Source organism: Rhincodon typus, chromosome 13, assembly GCF_021869965.1.
Source record: "Rhincodon typus isolate 14 chromosome 13, sRhiTyp1.1, whole genome shotgun sequence".
NCBI lineage: Eukaryota > Metazoa > Chordata > Chondrichthyes > Orectolobiformes > Rhincodontidae > Rhincodon > Rhincodon typus.
This window is the reverse complement of record NC_063344.1, coordinates 5,328,013-5,347,820: the sequence shown is the minus strand read 5'-3', so window position 1 is coordinate 5,347,820 and position 19,808 is coordinate 5,328,013. Positions and strand designations below refer to the sequence as shown.

The window sequence follows — 19,808 nt, the reverse complement described above, 5'->3', positions numbered from 1 at the left end:
CTATGATGCTGCTTGGCCTGCTGTGTTCATCCAGCTCTGCACCTTGTAGTCTCGTAGCTAATATTCGAGTTGTACAGAACTTTGGTTAGGCCACAGCTAGGGTATTGTGTGCAGTTCTGATCACCACACTATAGGAAGGAACTAATTGCTTTGGAGGGGCTGCAAAGAAGATTCACCAGGATGTTGCCTGGGACAAAGCATTTCAGCTATGAAGAGAGGCAGAATAAGCTTGGATTGTTTTCTTCTGAGCAGAGAAGGGACCTGATTGAAGTATATAAGATTGTGAGGGGCATGGACAGGGTAGATAGGAAGCAGCTGGTCCCCTTAGATGAAAAGTCAATAACAAGAGGGCCTATTTTTAAGATGAATGTTAGAAGATTTCAATGGGATTTGAGGAAACTGTTTTTCACCCGGGGGTGGTGGGAATTGGGGAATGCCTTACCTGTGAGGGTAGTAGAGGATGGAAACTTCACAACCTTTAAAAAGTAACTAGAAGAGCACTCGAAATGTCACAACATTCAAGGTTGTGGGCTAAGTGCAGAAAAGTGGGATAGGTTGGTGCAGACTAGATGGGCCAAAGGCCTTTTCTGTGCTGTATGATTTTATGAACGGAGTGGTTTACTAGGCCATTTCAGAGAGAAGTGTCAACCCAGAATGCAGTGACCATGGAATTACATATGGTCCCATCCAAGTAAGGATATTGCACACGTCTGGAGCAGGTGGCCAGGCTTCCCCTGGCACAGAGGTAGTAACAATACCAGCACACCAGAAGAGCCCTCAGAATAGCTTTTCAATTAACTGAAATTAACTTCAACCAACTGCCGTGATGGGATTTGAATCCCCTTCCCAGAGCATGGGTCTCTAGGCTTTATTAGTTCAGTAACATTACCATCATACCACTGTCTCTCCAATACTATTTACACACTTTTTAAAAATTCCTTGCACAACTGAGTAGCAACGCTGCTATACAGATTTTGTTAGAATACATACCTCTTTTTGGTTGTACTTAATTGCTAGTTTAAGTCGACTTAGGTTCATCCTCTCCTCAAGCAATCCTCTTTTGTCAATTGGTTCATCACTGGACGTATGATTTAAGATAACCTCTAATTCACGGGAATTCCGGGCCTGTGCTAGGAGATCTTTTGCAAAGGTCTTACACTGCTGTGCTAGTTCCTCATAGTCATTCCTGAAAATATTTACAAACAAGTTTCTGTCTTATAAATCATGGTAGGAATGTTCAATGTGTCAGAAGGGAAAAAACACTTGCACTTAAATAGACTTTTCACATCTGCAGGATATTGCAAAGCATGCTATCTTTATTAATAACTAATGACGTTCAATGACTGATGATTTGAAGACAAATACAGCAGCTGAGTTTGGTATAGCAAGGACTCTGAAACAGTGAATAAATGAATAGCACGATGAGTTGATTTTGGTGGTATTGGTTGAGGAAGGAATGCTGGCCACAGATTCAGGAAGAACTCCCAGTTCTCATTCAAATAACACAATGGGTATTTTAGATGTAACTGGACAGAGAAATGGTGTTTGAATCATAAAGTTGTGCGTATAAACCCCACTCCAGTAATGTGAGCACATAACAATGGCTGATAAATCACTGAAATACTAAGGGTGGGCTGTATTGGTGCAGAATGCCAATTTTTAAGATGAGACCTTTATGTTGATACAAAGTGCACTCTCTCGGGGCATAAGGTAGTGATAATGCTAGGAGGACTGCAGGAGAGTTATTCCACTGTTAAAGTCAACATTCATTCTTTAAATAACCATTAAAAAAAAAACAAATTATCTGGCGACATATCTGGTGTGGTTGCTTCAGTGACAATACTTTAAAAGTAGTTTACAGAAAATGAATATTTTAAGATATTCTAAAAGCACAAAACGCATTTCATAAATTACTAATTCTTGATCTCCCAGATAACTCTGGGCTAGCGGGCAGGACCACTGCATTATGGTGAATAAATTATTTAAGTTGTATTTTAATATGAATATTCCTGAGGTTTTTGCTAGTATTTTGAGAGTTGTACTCTGCAGAGCTGTTTCACAAAACCGTAGGTCAGTGATTTCAGCCAGTGATTAATACAGAGTTTAGCAAGAAAAAACTCAATGAAAGACAGTTATAATCAGTGATAGTACAAAATGGTGGTGGTGGTGGTGGTGGTGGATGTTAATGGCATTAGATGCCCATTACCTCTATGCCCACCCGACAATTAGTTTCAATGAAATGAAAGGAATTGACCATAGAATAGGCAGGGCATACATTACTAACCAAGGCAAATTTCTATCTCAGTATGAGTAGCTACAGTTACAGAGGTCGGCCTCTCTGGTGATTTATTTTTATGCAAACCATAGTTCCATCAGAGATTTTTATCCTACCACAATTGGATTAATATTATACATCCTATATTAATAAATGTTACCATTGTGGTAGAATGTGTATGCCTCATGACATGAATTTCTACACCATCATAAGTTCGAACTTATGGTGAGCCTTTGGAGAAGACAAGTTCATGTGCAATATGATGAGAATTAAACTTTAATGACATAATAACAAAGTACAGCCAAACATAACTACAACAGTAGCAGGTGCTTCCTAGTGGCACAAGGAAACCTTTATGGGATGTGGACAAGGTCAGCATTTGTTACCTATCTAATTGGCCTTGAACTGAGCATCTTGTTGGGGCCATTTCAGAGGGCAGTAAAGAGTTAATCACGTTGCTATGGGTCTGGAGCCACATGCAAGGATGGCAGATTTCCCTTCCTGAAGGACAATAGTGAACAAATAATCAATGGCTGCTTAATGGTCATAATCATTCCCTAGACTCAAGATTCCAGATTTGTACTGAGTTCAAATTCCACCAGCTGCCATGGTAGGATTTGAATCCATGTCCCTAGAACATTAGTCAGGGCCTCTGAAATACCAGTCCAGTCAGGTTACAACCGTTCCACTAGCTCTCCAAGGAAGTCGTGCAGTACTAGCAGCAACATGCAAGTCACAGATTTCCTTGGTACAATTAAGGAGATTTTTGTTAGCAACATTCACCTCTTGATTCATATCCAGCACATTGGGTGATTCATGAATATGATCTTTCACTGTCTGCTGGAAATGGAGGGGGAGAGGCAGTGAAGTAAGCAGTCTCTCTATGTAGGTAATAGAACTGAGTGCAGCTGTTGAAATTGGATTAAAAAATGCAGTGAGAATTGAAGTATCATAATGGACAGTAGGCGTTCGGGAGGCACAAATGATCAAGAAAGAAACATAAAAGTTGCATAAGCACAATCAATAAAATAAAATCAGGATACAAAAGCTCCCGAAAGAGAAAAAATACAGAATGAAGTCAAGAAAAAGAATCAAGAAACAAACTTTAAATGTCTGAGGAGGAGCTATTTCATAGTACAACAAGTCATTGGTTAATTGTTAAGCCATTGTGCCGTTTGTCGTATGCCTGTAAGAACAGACCAGTATCAGTTTTGATTGCACTGTACGGAAAATAAATGAAAGATTTTGTGCTCCCTTGCAGGACAACTAATTGTTTGAAATTTTCTGATGTGTTAATAATTTTCTTCATTTGCTTGTGGTCAGCTTCCTTGATATTTTTCTTTGAATGATCCAGACAAAATACAGAAAAAGAGGCAGATTTTTGACAGAATAGGGAATATGCAGCCCAATTTTAACAAATCACATTAAACATAATGGTTGAGGGATAGGAGAAATGAAAAGTGTATCCACTTATATATGTTTCCACACTATCACCTTGTGTTTGTTATGTATTTGTTGACTTTACTGTGATTGAATTTTAATTTTTACATCTTGGGTGTTTTATGTCAATTTTCTCAAACATTTGTACCTAAATTCCACCTCTACGAGACTCAGTTCCTTCAAATCTGCGCTGAGTTCAAAGGCTCTTAGTATAGGATCCTCCTCTGTAAGCATGATCAGTGATGGACTAGACAGGCAGCGGTAGATATCAAGACGGAACCTACAAAAAAGAAATTATGTGCTTCATTCCATTCTGCATATTGTTTATTCCTAAATATTATTCCAATTTTGAACATTTGCTATTTCAGTTTCGTGAGACTTTGGCATTGTGAAAAATACTTTGCAAGCGACAATGTCACCGATGTTTGGTAAACACTGTATATGATCATCATGCACGTTCATTTCTATTTTAACACGTGGAATAATAGTTAAATTATTAACATTCAGCACTGTGATCATACGCAGCAAACCTGAATAACTTTGATTGATAAACGGCAATTTATACTTACACCACACAATGCCAGGCAATGACCACCTTTAAGACAGAATCCAAACTTCTCCCATCCCATGACATTCAATGGTGTTGTGATCACTGAATCCCCCCAATACCAACATCCTTGGGTTGGTGGGGAGGGGGAGTGGGTGGGCAGCGGTAGCGGCAGCGGTTACCATTGACCAAAAACTGAACTGGAGCAAAACTACAAGAGCAGGTCAGTGGCTGCGAATTCTGTGAAAAATAAATCACCTCCTGTCTCCCCAAAGGCTGTCCCACTATCTACAAGGCACAAGTCAGGAGTGTGATGGAATATTCCCCACTTGCCTGAATGGGTGCAACTCCAACAATATTAAAGAAGTTTGATGCCATTCAGGACAAAACAAAACAGCCCACTTGATTGGCACCACATCTATCAACATTCACTCCTTCCATCGCTGATACTCAATGGCAGCCATGTGTGCCCTTTTCAAGATGCACTGCAGAAATCCAGCAAGGTTTCTTAGACAGCACCTTCCAAATTCACAAACTCTACCACCTAGAAGTGCAAGGGCATCAGATGCATGGAACAGACTGGTTGCAAGTTCCTCTCTCATGACTCGGACTGGAAGCTATACCACTGTTCTTTCAATGTCGCTGAGTCAACATCTTGGAATTCCTTTGCTAACAGCACATGGTATGTATCCTTATATCCCAAGAACTGCAGTGGTTCAAAAAGGTAACTCACCACCACTTGCTCTAGGGCAAATAGAAACGGGAAATAAATTCTGGCTTGGCCAGAAGTGTCCACATCCCATGAATAAATTTTTTAAAAACTTAATTAGATATAGGGCCCTATATTTCAGATTTTTCAAATCCAAGTGGTCTAATTACAAACAGATCATATCTGGTCAAGTATTCTGTCTTAATGCCTTTTTTTCCTTTTGCCTACAGAAAGGAACTTTGGAAATTCTAGTTGACTATACTGATCCATACATTATGGTTCATTCCTATGTTATTGTACAAAATTTTGTTTGCAATACTGGTCTCCACACCTAGCAGAACCTCAGTGAAGCCCCTCTACAATACTTGAAGACACAAAAGCCCTTATGGAACCATGTGCTTAATCTTAAACAATGAAACTTCAAGCTGATGAAGCTTTGAAAGCCAAATTCAATCAGCATCGGCAGTTCCCACTATCTCTCTCTCTACCACCATTCCTTCATATTTCTGGGTCAAAACCCTGGAACTCACTCCCTAACAGCACTGTGGGTGTACCTACAGCACATGGATTGCAGCAGTTCAAAATGATAGCTCACCATCACCTTTCTCAAGGGCAACTATGGATGGGAAATAAATGCTGGCCAATACCAAAGCCCACGTCCTAAAAAAAAAATCAAAAGAAATTGAGAATTTTAGCTATAACGAAATATTGGATAGGCTGGAGTTGTTTTCTTTGAATAGAGGAGGCTGAGGGGAGATTTGATTGTACATTAATTATGACAATATAGTGGATAGATTAGTGAGGTAGCAGCTAATAGGTTTTCAGTGCATCTGCACAAAGCTGGAACATTTCAACCAGGTAATGCTACCACTTCAACTGCAAAAATGACAATCTCAAATTTAAAGTTAACAACTGACAAACTTACAAAAGCACCATCCTACGTAGTAGGTTTTGCAGTCATAATCTAGAGATTTCATATAAACTTGCAAATAATTCACCACTTCAGTGATATCAAGATTTCCTTACTCAAGATTCTGCACTCACTCTCCATCAAAAGCCCCGCAAAGTCCAGTTCACGCCAAAAGCTGCCGCTCTCAGCAGAAGGCTCTACATCTCCGTCCAAAGGCAGCTCCTGCTCCCCTGGTGACTCCCTCACTGCCAGGACTTACCTTCTTAGCTCTGCACTGCGCCGCCAATCATAGGCTGGTCCCTCTCAAGTTTGCTGCTGATAGGCTCACCAGTCATTCTCTTCCTTTCCATGCACCTCAAACTCTTGCTGTTTATTTTGTACGTCTTGGCAATTTATTTTCATAATCTATTTTAATTGAACATTTTAATCATCCACAACTGCTTCCGAAAAAGAATCCTAATTATCTGGCCTACCACTAGTTTTTGCAACTTTGTATGTCTTAGTTTTTGATTGGATAGTTTCCCTGGCTGCCCTTATTAACCATGGGTGAGTCACTCTTCTTACTGAGTTCTTCTTTTTGACCAGAAAATTTTTTTAAAGTATCATTTACAGGATGTGAGCGTCACAGGTTGGCCAGCATTTATTGCCCATCCTAAGTCACCTGAGAAGGTGGTGGTGAGCTGCCTTCTTGAACCACTGCAGTTCATGTGCTGTAGGTAGATCCACAATGCTATTAGGGACGGAATTCCAGGATTTTAACACTGGCAACAGTGAATGAAATTTGGTAATATATTTCCAACTAAGGAAGGTGAGTGGCTTGGAATGGAACTTGTATGTGGTGTTCCCATATATCTGCTGCCCCTGTCCTTCTACATGGAAGTAGCTGTAGGTTTTGGAAGGTGTAGTTCAAGCAGTATTTTGCAGGTGGCACACATTGCTGCTATTGAGTGTCAGTGGTGAAGTGCGTGGTTGCTTGTGTATGTGGTGCCAATTAAGTGGGGCTGCTTTGTCCTGGATGGTGTTAAGCTTCTTGAATATTGTTGGAACTGCATCCATTCATGCAAGCAGGGAACATTCCATGACACTCTAACTTGTAGATGGTGAACAGGCTTTGGGGAGTCAGGAGATGATTTACTCACTGTAAGATTCCTAGTCTCTCACCTGCTTTTGTAGCTAAAGCAGTTGAACGGCTAGTCCAGTTTAATTTTTGTTCAATGGTAACCCCCAGAGCTGTTGATAGTTGGGGATTCAGTGATGGTAACACCATTGAATGTCAAGAGGTTAATTAGTTTTCAGCCCTATCTACAACCATAGTTACACAATTCACTAGAACACTGGTGCCAGCATTGCCTAAATGAAGCCTGTTCCAAATGAACAGCTCTCTTTCCACAGTGCTGGTGCCAGTGCCCCAAGAATCAGAACCCATTCTTCCTACACCAATCCTTGAGCCATGCATTTTCTTCTTTAGATTTATTTAGCTGACACCAATTTTCACGTGGCTCAGATAGCAATCCTGAGATTATTAACTTTATGGTTCTGCTTTTCATTTTAGCTCCAAGTCACTCAGCATTCCTCAGCAGATCTTCTTTCCTAACCCTACCTGTGTCGTTGATACCTGTGTGAACCTCAACAACTGGATCCTTCTTCTCTCACCAAGTTTGCCTTCAGTGCAGAATAAATGTCATGAACCATGGCACCAGGCAAGCAACACAGTCTTCGGGATTTTCTATCCGAGCTGCAGCGAACAGTATCCCCTAACTGTACATTCCTACATTCCTATTTTCTTGCTAATAAAAGCCAGTATTCCATTTGTCTTTCTAATTACTTGATCCACCACAATTCAGTTCCCAAAATGTGACATAATCATAGATAACATGGGAAGCCAGCCTATTTTCTTACTCATAGCACTCACTATAAGGGGTTGGTTAACTCAGTTGACTGAACAGCTGGTTTGCAATGCATAGTGAAGCCAACAGCGTGGGTTCAATTCCCAGCTGTGGTTACCATGAAGGATTCTCCTTCTCAACCTCTCTCCTCTTCTGAGGCACGGGGACCCCCAGGTTAAACCACCACCCGTGCCTCACCAATGAGAAAGAAGTTCAATGGTCTGATCAGATTGTGTGAACTTTACTTATTTTAATAGCACTAGCTCTATTAATAAACAATATTACGACCTCTTCTAACTTACATTAATTCTGTGGCTTTAAAGATGGCCTGATGGAGAGCGAATGCGAATTATTTATATATGTACACTCAATTCAGAAGGATATTCAGCCAATTGTGCCTGTGCCAGCTCTTTAAAAGAGGATCCAATCACTGCGGCATTTATTGAATATTACTTCAGAGCACGTGGACATTCTTGACATCCTGAGTTGCCCTTGAAAAGATGAGCCTTTTGTTTGAACTGCTTGAAATCACATGGTGAAGGTATCCCAGAATATTGCAGAACGGGATGGTGACAGCCTAATGGTATTATCGTTGGACTGTTAATCCAGAGACCTAGGTAATGTTCTGAGGACGCAGGCTCAAATCCACCATGGCAGATGGTGGAATTTGAATTTAATTTAAAAAACAATCTGGAATTTACAGTCTAAAGATGACCATTGTCAGTGTCAGGAAAAACCTATTTGTTACTCTAACTCCCTTTAGGGATGGAAACTGACATCCTTACCTGGTCTAGCCTTCATGTGACTCAAGATCCAAAGCAATATGATTGAATCATAACTGGCCTTTGGGCAATTAAGGAGGGGCAATAAATGCTGGCCTAGACAGTGACATCATCCCGTGAAGGAAGAAAGAAAAATGTTAGATAGGAAGTTCCAGAATTGTGACCCAGTGATATACAAGCTTATAAAATCACGAGGGGCATGCAATGGGTAAATATGGGTGGAGAATGCCACAACTAAACAGTATAGATTTAAGGTGAGAGGGGAACATTTAAAAGGGACCTAAGGGGCAACTTTTTCACACAGAGGGTGGTGCATGTATGGAATGAGCTGCCAGAGGAAGTGGTGGAGGTTGGTACAACTACAACATTTAAAAAGCACCTGGATGGGTATAAGAGTAGGAAGGGTTTAGATGGATATGGGCCAAATGCTGGCAAATGGAACTAGATTTATTCAGGATACCTGGTCGGCATGGACGAGACCCCAGAGGGTCTGTTTCCACGCGGCACATTTCTATGAATCTGTGCCTGCACATCAGGAGGATGTGTAACTTGGAAAGAAACTTGAAGGTGATCTGTTCCCATTCACCTGTTGTCATGTTTGTGAGGTGCTGTCAAGAAGCCTTAGGAAATTGCCTGCTCCTTCTCCATAGGTCCTCATCTCTTTTTATTCTACAAGTATTTATCCAATGATTTTTTGAAGTGATTACTGATTCTGCTTCTTCCACTCACTCAGGAAGTGCAAATTCCAGATTACTTTTAACTTAGCCAAAATTTTTCTGCATACACATAACATGAAATTTAAAGTATGTATCTAATACAATTGTAACAATTAGAAATATAAACACACTCGTTATATCTTAATGTGTTTTACTAACCTAGAATGGCGCAGGCTATCCTTTTTGTTCTTTGCATTACACAGTGTGCATTCACATCCTACTGCATGTGGTCTTGGCAATGACAGGTCTTGTTTGAGTAGCATAGTCAGGATCTCATAGTTATTGCGATGAGCAGCAAGGATAACAGGAGCCACATCCATTGTAGTGGAATATTCGGGATTCTGAATTCTCTGCATTAATTTCTATTTGGACAAGTTCCAACAAAAAGATGGAGCAAAATTAATGAAGTGCATCATTGTAACAAGAGTCTAGGATCTATTATTTTTAATGTATTTTGAGATACACTGAATTGTCTGAAACATAGCAAGAACAGGTTAGAAGCCTTGATTAACGTCTCGATAGAACAAGATTTAGAACACTGAGTTTTGGAACAGTGGGATGCATAACAGGACAAGATGCTTTTAAATGGGGGGAAAAGTGCTGAATGTCAAACATTTTTATCTGTTTTAATCACAAATGTTGCTGAATAAAGTGCTTGAAAAAGTTGCAAAATTTGTGATTGTGTATTTAATAATAATCTAAAGATAAGAAAAGTCCATTTTTTTAAAAAAATAAGCTATGTTCAAACATATACATTTTTCAGTTTTGTCACAGTTCATCAAGAAATCTCCAATTTATTTGCAAGCACTACTTTCTATCTCTATTAATAGTAGTCTTGAGAACCAAAATGAACGAGCAGAGGAGTTTGCGATAATCATATTGTTTAACAGTGTGAAACATGCAATCAGAAGATTTTAGCCTTTTTTTAATTACTTATTAAAATATCTCTCATTAATAAAGGTTTTACTTTTAAAATTCTTTTTGCAAATGGCAGTGATTAACAATTATGTTGGTGTCATAATTCATTTTGGAAAAATGGGAATCCAGCATTTAGGGGGCTGCATTTTGCAGCTAGATGGGCCTTTATTCAAAAGCAGAACCTTCATGCAAATCCACTGGGCCCAGTAGTTAGGTCTCCTGGACAAGCAAATGTGTTGGACTCAACATGACATGAACATAGAATGTAGAACAGTACAGCACAGGAACAGGCCCTTCAGCCTACCATGTTTGTGCCAACCATGATGGCATTCTAAACTAATTCCGTCTGTCTGCACATGGTGCATATCCCTCTATTCCCTGCCTGTTCATATGCCTGTCTAAATACCTCTTAAACGTTGCTTACGTACCTGCTTCTACCACCTCCCCTGGCAACATGTTCCAGGCACCTACCGCCTCTGTGTAAAAAACTTTCCTCTGACATCTTTAAACATTCCTCCTCTCACGTTAAACCTATGCTCCCTTGTTTTTGACCTCCAACCTATCCACACCTCTCATAATTTCCCATTTCCGTAAGGTTGCTGCATGGCTTCCCATGCTCTAGCAAGAACAATCCCAGTTTGCCCAACCTCTCCTTATAGATAATATACTCCAATCCATGCAACATGTTGGTAAACCTCTTTTGCACCTTCTCCAAAGCCTCCACATCCTTCCTGTAGTGTGGTGTCCAGAAATGTACGCAATACTCCAGCTCTGATGAAGAGTCATCTAGACTCGAAACGTTAGCTTGATCTCTTTCCATGGATACCTTCTGACCCCTGTGCTCTCCAGCATTTGTTGTTTTCAGCACAATACTCCAAATGTAGCCTTATACAGCTGCAACATGATTTGCCATCTTTTATACTCAATGCCCCGACCACTAAAGGCAAGCATGCTGTATGCTTTCTTTATCACCTTATCCACTTGTGTCGCCACTTTCAGGGACCAAACTTTCAACGCAGATCACAAAATAAATCTTCATATGAAATTTATGATGTCCGACCATTTTCATTATGAAGGCTTGAAATGAGCAGACGTTAAGTTTCTTGGCAAGTGTAATTCTTTAGTCTTTTCTTAGACATACATGTGCACATAGTCTCAGCTCCATTTTACTTTAGGATAGATATATTATGTCATCCACAGCGATATGATTTTAAAGAGAATTTGATTTTTAATAACCAAATGAGATACACAAGATGCTAATGGGGATTGATAAAGTAGACACAGAGCGGATGCTTTCTCCCATTGGACAATCTAGAAAGAAAGGTCATAGTTTTAGGCTAAAGGGAGGTGGGCAGATTTAAAAAGGTGATTAGGAGGAATTACTTCTCCCAAAAGATCGTGAATCTGTGAATTCATTACCCAACACCGTAGTGGATGACAGCATACTGAATACATTTATGGAGGAGATAGACATATTTTAATTAACAATGGGTTAAAGGGTTATGGAGAGTTAAAGGCAAGATGAGATCTGCTATGACTGTTATAAACCGTAGAACAAGCTTGATGGGCTGAATGGCCTACTCCTGCTCCTAGTTCTCATACAATTTAACCTATGATAGTGCTGCAGAAGCAGACACAAGGCAGTTTATGGCAGGGTTCTTCCAATCCACATTAAAATTAAGATAATGTCATGCTTAATAAATCATATGTTCAAATGGTCAAACATAGCATTGGAAACCAAGGGTCTTAAGTCACAGATTGAAATTATGGCCAATACATATTTGAAGTCAGAACTGTTCATATTTATCAGGTTTCTTTTCTTGAAAATGTGCAGCAAGTCTCAGTTTTACACGAAAATTGGTTAAAAAAGCACAAAGGACCGTTAGTAATAAAGAGAAGACACAATTCTTGATGAGGTTTCATGGAACCTACCAGTACAAGATTTTCATCTTCCCTCCCCAAAGGCACATCCAATGCTCTGCACCACACATAAGACAAGGAGGCATATTCAAAATCCATTCCAACTGCAACAAGGATCAATCCCCATGCTAAATAAAAACCAAAAGAACTGCGGATGCTGTTAATCTGAAACAAAAGTAGAAATTGCTGGAAAAGCTCAGCAGGTCTGGCAGGTTTCGGGTCGAGTGACCCTTCCTCAGAACTGATTTCGCTCCACAAATGCTGCCAGACCTTCTGACCTTTTCCAGCAATATCTATTTTTGTTTTAATCCTCACTCTGTTGGCACCAATCTGATCCTCAATATCTATCCAGCAATCTCCAAAAGACCCACCCCAAGGAGTTGCTGTGGCAACATGCACTTTTACAAGCATGCTATAGTCCAGCACTCTGAATATTGATGGCAGAGGCTCCAGTTTTTTTTCCATCACACAGGTGATCGGGAATAATCTTTCCTGCTCTTACCCGCCTGCCACTGGTGTATGTTGAAAGGACATGCAGATTGATACTCAACCTGTTTAGTATTACTATGAATGTGCCTTGCTTGACCATCAAGTCACAATTTCTGGGAGCCAGGGATGCTACCTATTGCACCCAAAGACCTCCAGTACAAGTGGATAATCGATTGAGCACCTTTTTGAAGTTGTTACTTTAAAGTGAAAGTCTATAAGCTATAGGAACAGAATTAGGCCATTTGGCTGATCAAGTTCTCTCTGCCATTTGATCATGGCTGAATGTTTCTCAACACAGTTATCATAGCTCCAGAGGGCCATACCTCTCTTATTAGACACAGAGACAACTGATGTTCATTTTAACCTGACGGTCACCACACATCAGGCAAGGAGCATTGGTACAAGATTTAAACTTACGTTACTGGCATCATCTTGCATTGCAAATCAGCCATTCAGTGAACTGAGCTCAACAACCTTCCCAGTCCCTACTAATTCATTGGGATACAGTTACGACAAAAAACTGACACTACTTGAAACTGTGGAGCCCCTGTTTATTGAGAAAAAAATGGCTGCACAAGCAATGGAGGCAGTTGTTTTGGAAAAACACCAATGTAGGCTTAATGGTGTAATTAATTGTACAGGATTTCTGTTTAGTCAGTACTGCAAGTGGCAGAAACAGTACTTGTTATGTAACTGTCCAAGACCCTGTTTATTCAGCAGAGTAAGAGTTCAAGAGCTAGAGATAGTATTTGTTGTACTAACTGTATAGTGTTGCTGTTCAATCCAAAGGAAAGGATCAATCAACGGTCTGTACTTGCTTGTGTTACACAAAATCGACATTGATTCTTCTGTAAACATCTGGAACTGGAGCCAAATTAAATAAGTCAGATTTTTCCATGAATTCTACCTCATTTTTATTTACGTTGTGATCCACAAGAAAGTGATGTTAAAAAAACTGCCATTTCAGATACTTTTTGCTATTTGTTAATTTGATTGCAAGTGTTTTATTAGCCATTTAGTTCACTGTAGCGTAGCCTAAGGCAGAGATGAAGGTTTCCCCTTTTAGTTTGAAGCCAGTTTCAAAACCTGGCAAGTGCCATTTCTTTTGACAAGTGATGTCTTTTTTTAGAAAAACTTACTTTTCTATAATACAGTACACCTTTGATTAAGCACCAACAAGCATAGCAAAACCTTTAACTTTAAAAACAGCTCACCACAGTCTGCTCTCCCAAACGATATGGCACCCTCAATCAAAAGGATAAAAAGGCAACATCTGCCCATCGAGTTGGACTGAAGGGTCTGTTTCCACGCTGTATAACTCTATGACTATGAGTACCTACACTGTTATTCAAATTGCCACTAAGAACCTTACAAAACAGATGGAGAACTAGAATTCAGACTCCTGAAGTGCTGTTTCCTTTCTGCTTCATTCTTCCACAAAACACCTGCGACGAAAAATTCAATGTGCGTGTGTATAATCTTGGCTACTAGTCTACAGTAAGAAGTAAAAATCACATCACAGGACCATAGGGCTGGTGACTTAATTAGAGAGAAACAACTGGTGGTGGTTTAGTCTAAGGGTTACCACACATCTGGCTAGGGGAGAGGTTGAAATTGAGAGTCCTTCATGGTAAAATGCAGGCCTATATTCTATCATTTGCAGCAGACTGCCATTCAAAGCTCAGTCAACTAGAAAATATTCTCGTCATGAGTATTTAGCTGGTTCACTTTCTCATATTACACAGTATATTTAAAATATCAGTTATGAGAGTCTAACAACAAAGGTGGAAGAAAGGGTCCATTAAGGTTACATCACTTGGTAATAATTATTCACACGATCAGTATAGTAAAACAACAGGTTACAACAAAGGCTTTTCTTTTTATTTCTGGCCCATGGCTGTCACATTATGTGGGGCTTCTACATGGATTGTCCAGAGCAGTGGTAAGCTACAAGATCCCTTAACCCTGTTCCACAGGTCTTTTACACAGCTTTTCATACATTCCCCATTCCTTAATTCTCTTAGTTCCCCAATATTGATCAACCTCAGTCTTGTATATATTCAACAACCAAGCATCTCCAACTCTCCGAGGTAATGAATCCCAAAGCCTCACAGCCCACTGAGTGAAGGGTAAACGCAGTGTGGAGCTGGAGGTACACAGCAGGTCAGGCAGCTTCAGAGGAACAGGAAAGTTGATGTTTCGGGTTGGGACCCTTCATCAGAACTGAGCCCACTGAGTGAAGAAATTTCTCCTTAGTTCAGCCTTAAATGATTCACCCCTTAGACAATAACAGGATTGTTGCTGAATTGGTTTGGGTTGTCTAACAACTTTATATAGAGGTCAGGAATACCTTGGGACCAACTGTTTGTCAGAGAAATGATATTGGCTGGAATGCATTCAATCATCTCATCAATGTCATTCTCATAAATTATAAATAATACGTATCAACAGTAATTCCTGTGGGATGATAAGAAATATCACTTGGCCGCCTGCGAGCAGGAGAAGGGACAAATCAGTTTGCAAAACTTGCAATGGAAATTTCAAAACACATGTAAGTAACCAGAATTCACTAACTGCTATAGTTGGCTTGGATGAACGTCGGGGACGATGATTGAGAAGAATATCAACAGCACCAACAACTTCAGAGCTAATCGCCACAAGTAGAGCATCTGTAGTCTAGAATGAATGGAAAAAAGTTACTCAACTTTTTAAAACTTATATTTAAATCAATTACTGTAGAAACATGTTTAGCAACAATAAATATTGGTACCTGGCAGCCACGATCCAAGAGAAACTGCAAGATATCCAGATTTTCATTTTCAATGGCAATGGTAACTGCATTCCTCCCCAGAACATCCACACAATTTATATTCAGCTCACTGAATTTCTCATCAAGCAGCTTTTTGACCATGTAATTGTCTCCTGTGGTGTACAAAAGTCACAAATGTTAAAAATTTAGATAACCCTATATAGTACTGCAAAGACACACATTCTACATAAAATAAACTATAGACGATAGCCTGGTGGTATAACTGCTACACTATTAATCCAGAGATCCAGAAATGTTCTGGCATTTCAAAACCCACCTGGGCTCAAATCCTACCATGGCAGATGATGGAATCCGAATTCAAAAATAATCAGGAAATAAGAATTTAATGATGACCATGAAACCAGTGCTGATTATTAGCAGGAAAATCTCATCTATTTCACAAATGTCCTTGGGGAAGGGAAATCTGCCTTCCTTACCTAGTCTGGCCTACATGGGACTCCAGACCCACAGCAATCTGGTTGACTTTTAACTGCCATTCCTCGACCCATCTGATCATGCTCCCTTTGTACTCTGAGGTAACTTTCTTCACTACACCACCAATTTTGCGTCATCTGCAAACTTACTAACCATGCCTCCAAAGTTCACAACCAAACGATACAAAAAGCAGTGCACCCAGCACCGATCCTTCCTCCAAGTCTGAAAAGCAACCCTCCACCACCACCCTCTGTTTCCTACCTTCAAGCCAATTCCATATCCAAATGGCTAGTTCTCCCTGTCTTGCATGTGATCTAACTTCATTAACCAGTCTACCACACAGAACCTTGTCGAACACCTTACAGAAGTCCATACAGATCACGTCCACCACTCTGCCTTCATCAAACTTCTTCATCACTTCTTCAAAAAAAAAACCCAATCAAGTTTGTGAGACATGATTTTTCACACACAAAGCCTTGCCGACTATTCCTGCTCTGTTCTTGCCTTTCCAAATACATGTATTTCCTGTCCCTCAGGATTGTGCCTATAGCAGAAGGACTACAGTGGTTCAAAAAGGTAGCTCACCACCAACTTCTCACGAGCAACTAGGGATGGGCAAGAAATGCTGGCCAGCCAGCGACATCCACATCCCACAAATGAATAGAGAGAAAAAAAAGGAATCCCTCTAACAACTTGCCCAACAATGATGTCATGCTCACCAGTTCATGGTTCACTGGTTTTACCTTACCACCTTTCTTAAATAGTGGCACCACGTTAGCCAACCTACAGTCTTCTTGCACTTCACCTGTAGCTATCGATAATACAAATATTTCAGCATGGGGCCCAGCAATCACTTCCCTAGCTTCCCACAAAGTTCTAGGGTAAACCTGATCAGGTTCTGGTGATTTATCCACCTTTTTGCGGGTTAAGACATTCAGCACCTCCTCCTCTGTAATATGGCCACTTTTCAAGATATCGCTATTTATTTCCCAAAGTTCTCTAGCTTCCACATTCTTCTACACAGTAAACACGGATGCAAAATACTTGTTTAGTATCTCTCCATCTCCTGCCGTTCTACACATAGACAGCCTTGTTGATCTTTAAGAGATCCCATTCTCTCCGTAGTTACTATTTCGTCCTTAATGTATTTGGAGAACCCTTTTGGATTATCCTTAATCCTATTTGCCAAAGCTACCTCATGTCCCCTTTTTACCCCCCTGATTTCCCTCCTAAGTATACTCCTACTGCCTTTATTCTCTTCTAGGATTCACACAATCTCTGCTGTCTAACCTGACATATGCTTCCTTCTTGTTCTTTACCAAAACCTCAATTTCACTAGTTGTCCAGCATTTCCTACACATACAAGCCTTGCCCATCATCCTAACAGGAACAAACTGTCTCTGGACTCTTGTTATGTAATTTTTGAAAGCTTCCCATTTTCCAACCATCTCTTCACCTGCGAATATCTGCCCCCAATCAACTTTTGAAAGTTCTTGCCTAATACCATCAAAATTGGCCTTCCTCCAATTTAGAACTTCACTTTTAGAAGTTAAAGGGCAGTATACCATTTACCTGTGAAGTTTGTTTTCTTGGCGTGCCAAATATTCCATTGCATGATTTAAACTAGAAGTTGCATACAAAAATTATATTAGCTGGAGTGATTTTTATCTTCTGTTATCAGAAGTGTCTTAACACAGAAACTTTGCTTTGTTTTGCTTCTAGCTATTAACTGGAAATCTGAATTTATTTTTAGAAAAGTTTCCAGTGTCTGGGATTTGTACTAACATATTCCAATTAATGGAACACTTCATGGATGTTCCTTCTCTCAAACATTTTGCCACATTAAAAGGCATGCAATAAATGCAAGCTGTGGTTAGCTTGAATCTAAATATTGACACCACCTCTATGACTAACTCATGAGAGAATTATAATGTGCTGAAATGGTTGGTTTTTCAACACCTTGTTACAATCCAGTTTATATACAATTAGGTTTACCTTTAAAGAGGAATTCAAACGCATCATTTTAGCCACAAAAGTTCACATTTTTAAATAAAACACAAACTTTATTGGAAATAGAACAAGTTAAATAAAGGAAGTACAGTAGAGTTAAATAAATAATCTAGTTTACACCTAGATATGTTCAACCACTAGATTGACTTCTTACTTCCCCAGAGAATTCTCTTTTATTATACATCATCTTGGAAGTTAATTACTTCTCTAGGAAACATTCACAGACCTCTATGAATGTGTAAGCTATATTATTTTTAAATTCCCCTCAGTTCTAGATACTTTAATATACCATCTCTCCACTGTGGATGCATCATTCCCTTCTGTTCTGTTCCAGTTACTTTTCAATATTCCCAAGCAAACCTGTTGGCTACTTTCGCCACCACAAGACTCAGTGTGGGCTATTGTGCATTCTTCCATTAGTTTCAAAGCTACCAATCTTCAAACTTCTGTTCCCTCACAAACTTCTAACTGAGATTAAGCTTTACGTACATTCCAAGTGCTGAACAATGATTTTTTTTTGTTTGGTTTACAGTGCAGGTCAAGTGAACAATCATTTATTTTGGCTGTTTCTTAGTGAGCTGCAACCACATAAGGTCCCACTGCGGCCGTTGAGTTTGGATGGCTATGTGTCCCTTGATAAGCCTTCAAAAACTTTCAACCAGCCTAAAGCTTTTGGTTCCTACACCGCAGGTATGATTTTTTGATTCTTTACAAACTGGAGAGGCCATTTTTAAAAAATATTTTCCCTTTCACTTTGTTTTTGATCAGGTCATGCGCCATTTCTCACCCTCCCATATGTAGCTCCCTGTCTTCTATGCTGACTTTTTAAGTGTCAAAAATATTGGCTGCCCCTCGGTTCAAGAATAACATATATTCAGGGGTGGAGGTTTCAGTTACGCACCTTCATGAGACAAAATAGATCAATTCCAGAGCCACAGATGTCTTGGATACAAAAGGGTCAGGATGTCCATGAGGTATTGGGATCCAGGGTGCAGGATTTGTCTCATTTTCTTTCCATCTCTGCCACTGCACTACTTCATCATTAAGGGATTTAGACTCAAAGTACAATGCGGTTTGATGAACAAGTTGTCGCCATTTTGAACAGCTGGTAGGTAACTCTTCCCAATCACTAATATCAATGTAGCCATTCTGCAAGGAAGGCTTTAAAGTAACTTTAGCATTTTCATTGTCCTCCCCAGAACACTGAACTTTTAAGAGTTGAGATATGGTAGGGGAGAAACTTTTCAACTGTCCAAACATGGTGTTTATCGCAGCCAATTTTCTTTGAACATTTGTAGAGCTGGATCTCCCAATGAACCAAGAGAACACAGTGGACGCAATGCCTGTCTAAGTTCTTTCGGGCTCTCATGCGTAACTGTTAGTCCAAGTCTCACTGCAGTAAAGGAGTACTGTTAGAGTGGTCACTTGGGGTTTTGTTGACCCAGAGCAGATTTTGTTGCAAATGCTCAATGTCATAGTTTGTAAAAGACTGAACTGGTGCAGACGATCCAGTGTTGGATCCCTTCAATAATTTTCAGCGAGGTATAGGAAGATTGCAATATATTCCAGAGTCTCTCTTTCAGTATAAATGGGAGGTGGAAGTTTTGATTGACCAGGGCTGGGGTTGACATGATTGCAACTGTTGTGAGTTGGTGACTTGAACCAGACATTTTGAAAATCTGGACTAATGTCAAGAATGGCTATGTGATAGCCCCCATGCAAGTTACATGCTGCTGATAGTAGCTATTCACCGCATGAAAGAGAAACTGTCCCCTGATTTACTCATAAATACAGCCTAGATGGAAAACCCTCAATCTGCTGCTACCTCCACGGAATTGGGAACTCCTTGGACCACCTAATTTATATAGAAATATTATACAGAAATCTGTGATGGACAGAGTACACGTTAACATTATAATTGCATAGCATACACATCACAGGAATAGGTGATTGAGTCCACAT

At 39.9% G+C, this 19,808-nt stretch overlaps 1 protein-coding gene across 1 annotated transcript in view; it reads right to left on the bottom strand.

Annotated features, from left to right (window-relative positions):
- Positions 1-18,842, bottom strand: part of trpc1 (transient receptor potential cation channel, subfamily C, member 1) — a 61,716-nt gene extending 42,874 nt beyond the window's left edge. Inside the window, exons 1-7 of the mRNA XM_048604489.1 lie at positions 18,748-18,842; positions 15,363-15,514; positions 15,167-15,268; positions 13,355-13,456; positions 9,425-9,627; positions 3,864-3,995; positions 991-1,186 (exon numbers count right to left, since the gene is read on the bottom strand). Of these exons, the coding sequence (XP_048460446.1) occupies positions 991-1,186; positions 3,864-3,995; positions 9,425-9,627; positions 13,355-13,456; positions 15,167-15,268; positions 15,363-15,503 (876 nt within the window). The 5' untranslated portion in view covers positions 15,504-15,514; positions 18,748-18,842. The remainder of the gene's footprint in view (positions 1-990; positions 1,187-3,863; positions 3,996-9,424; positions 9,628-13,354; positions 13,457-15,166; positions 15,269-15,362; positions 15,515-18,747) is intronic.
- Between the last annotated feature and the right edge of the window lie 966 nt (positions 18,843-19,808).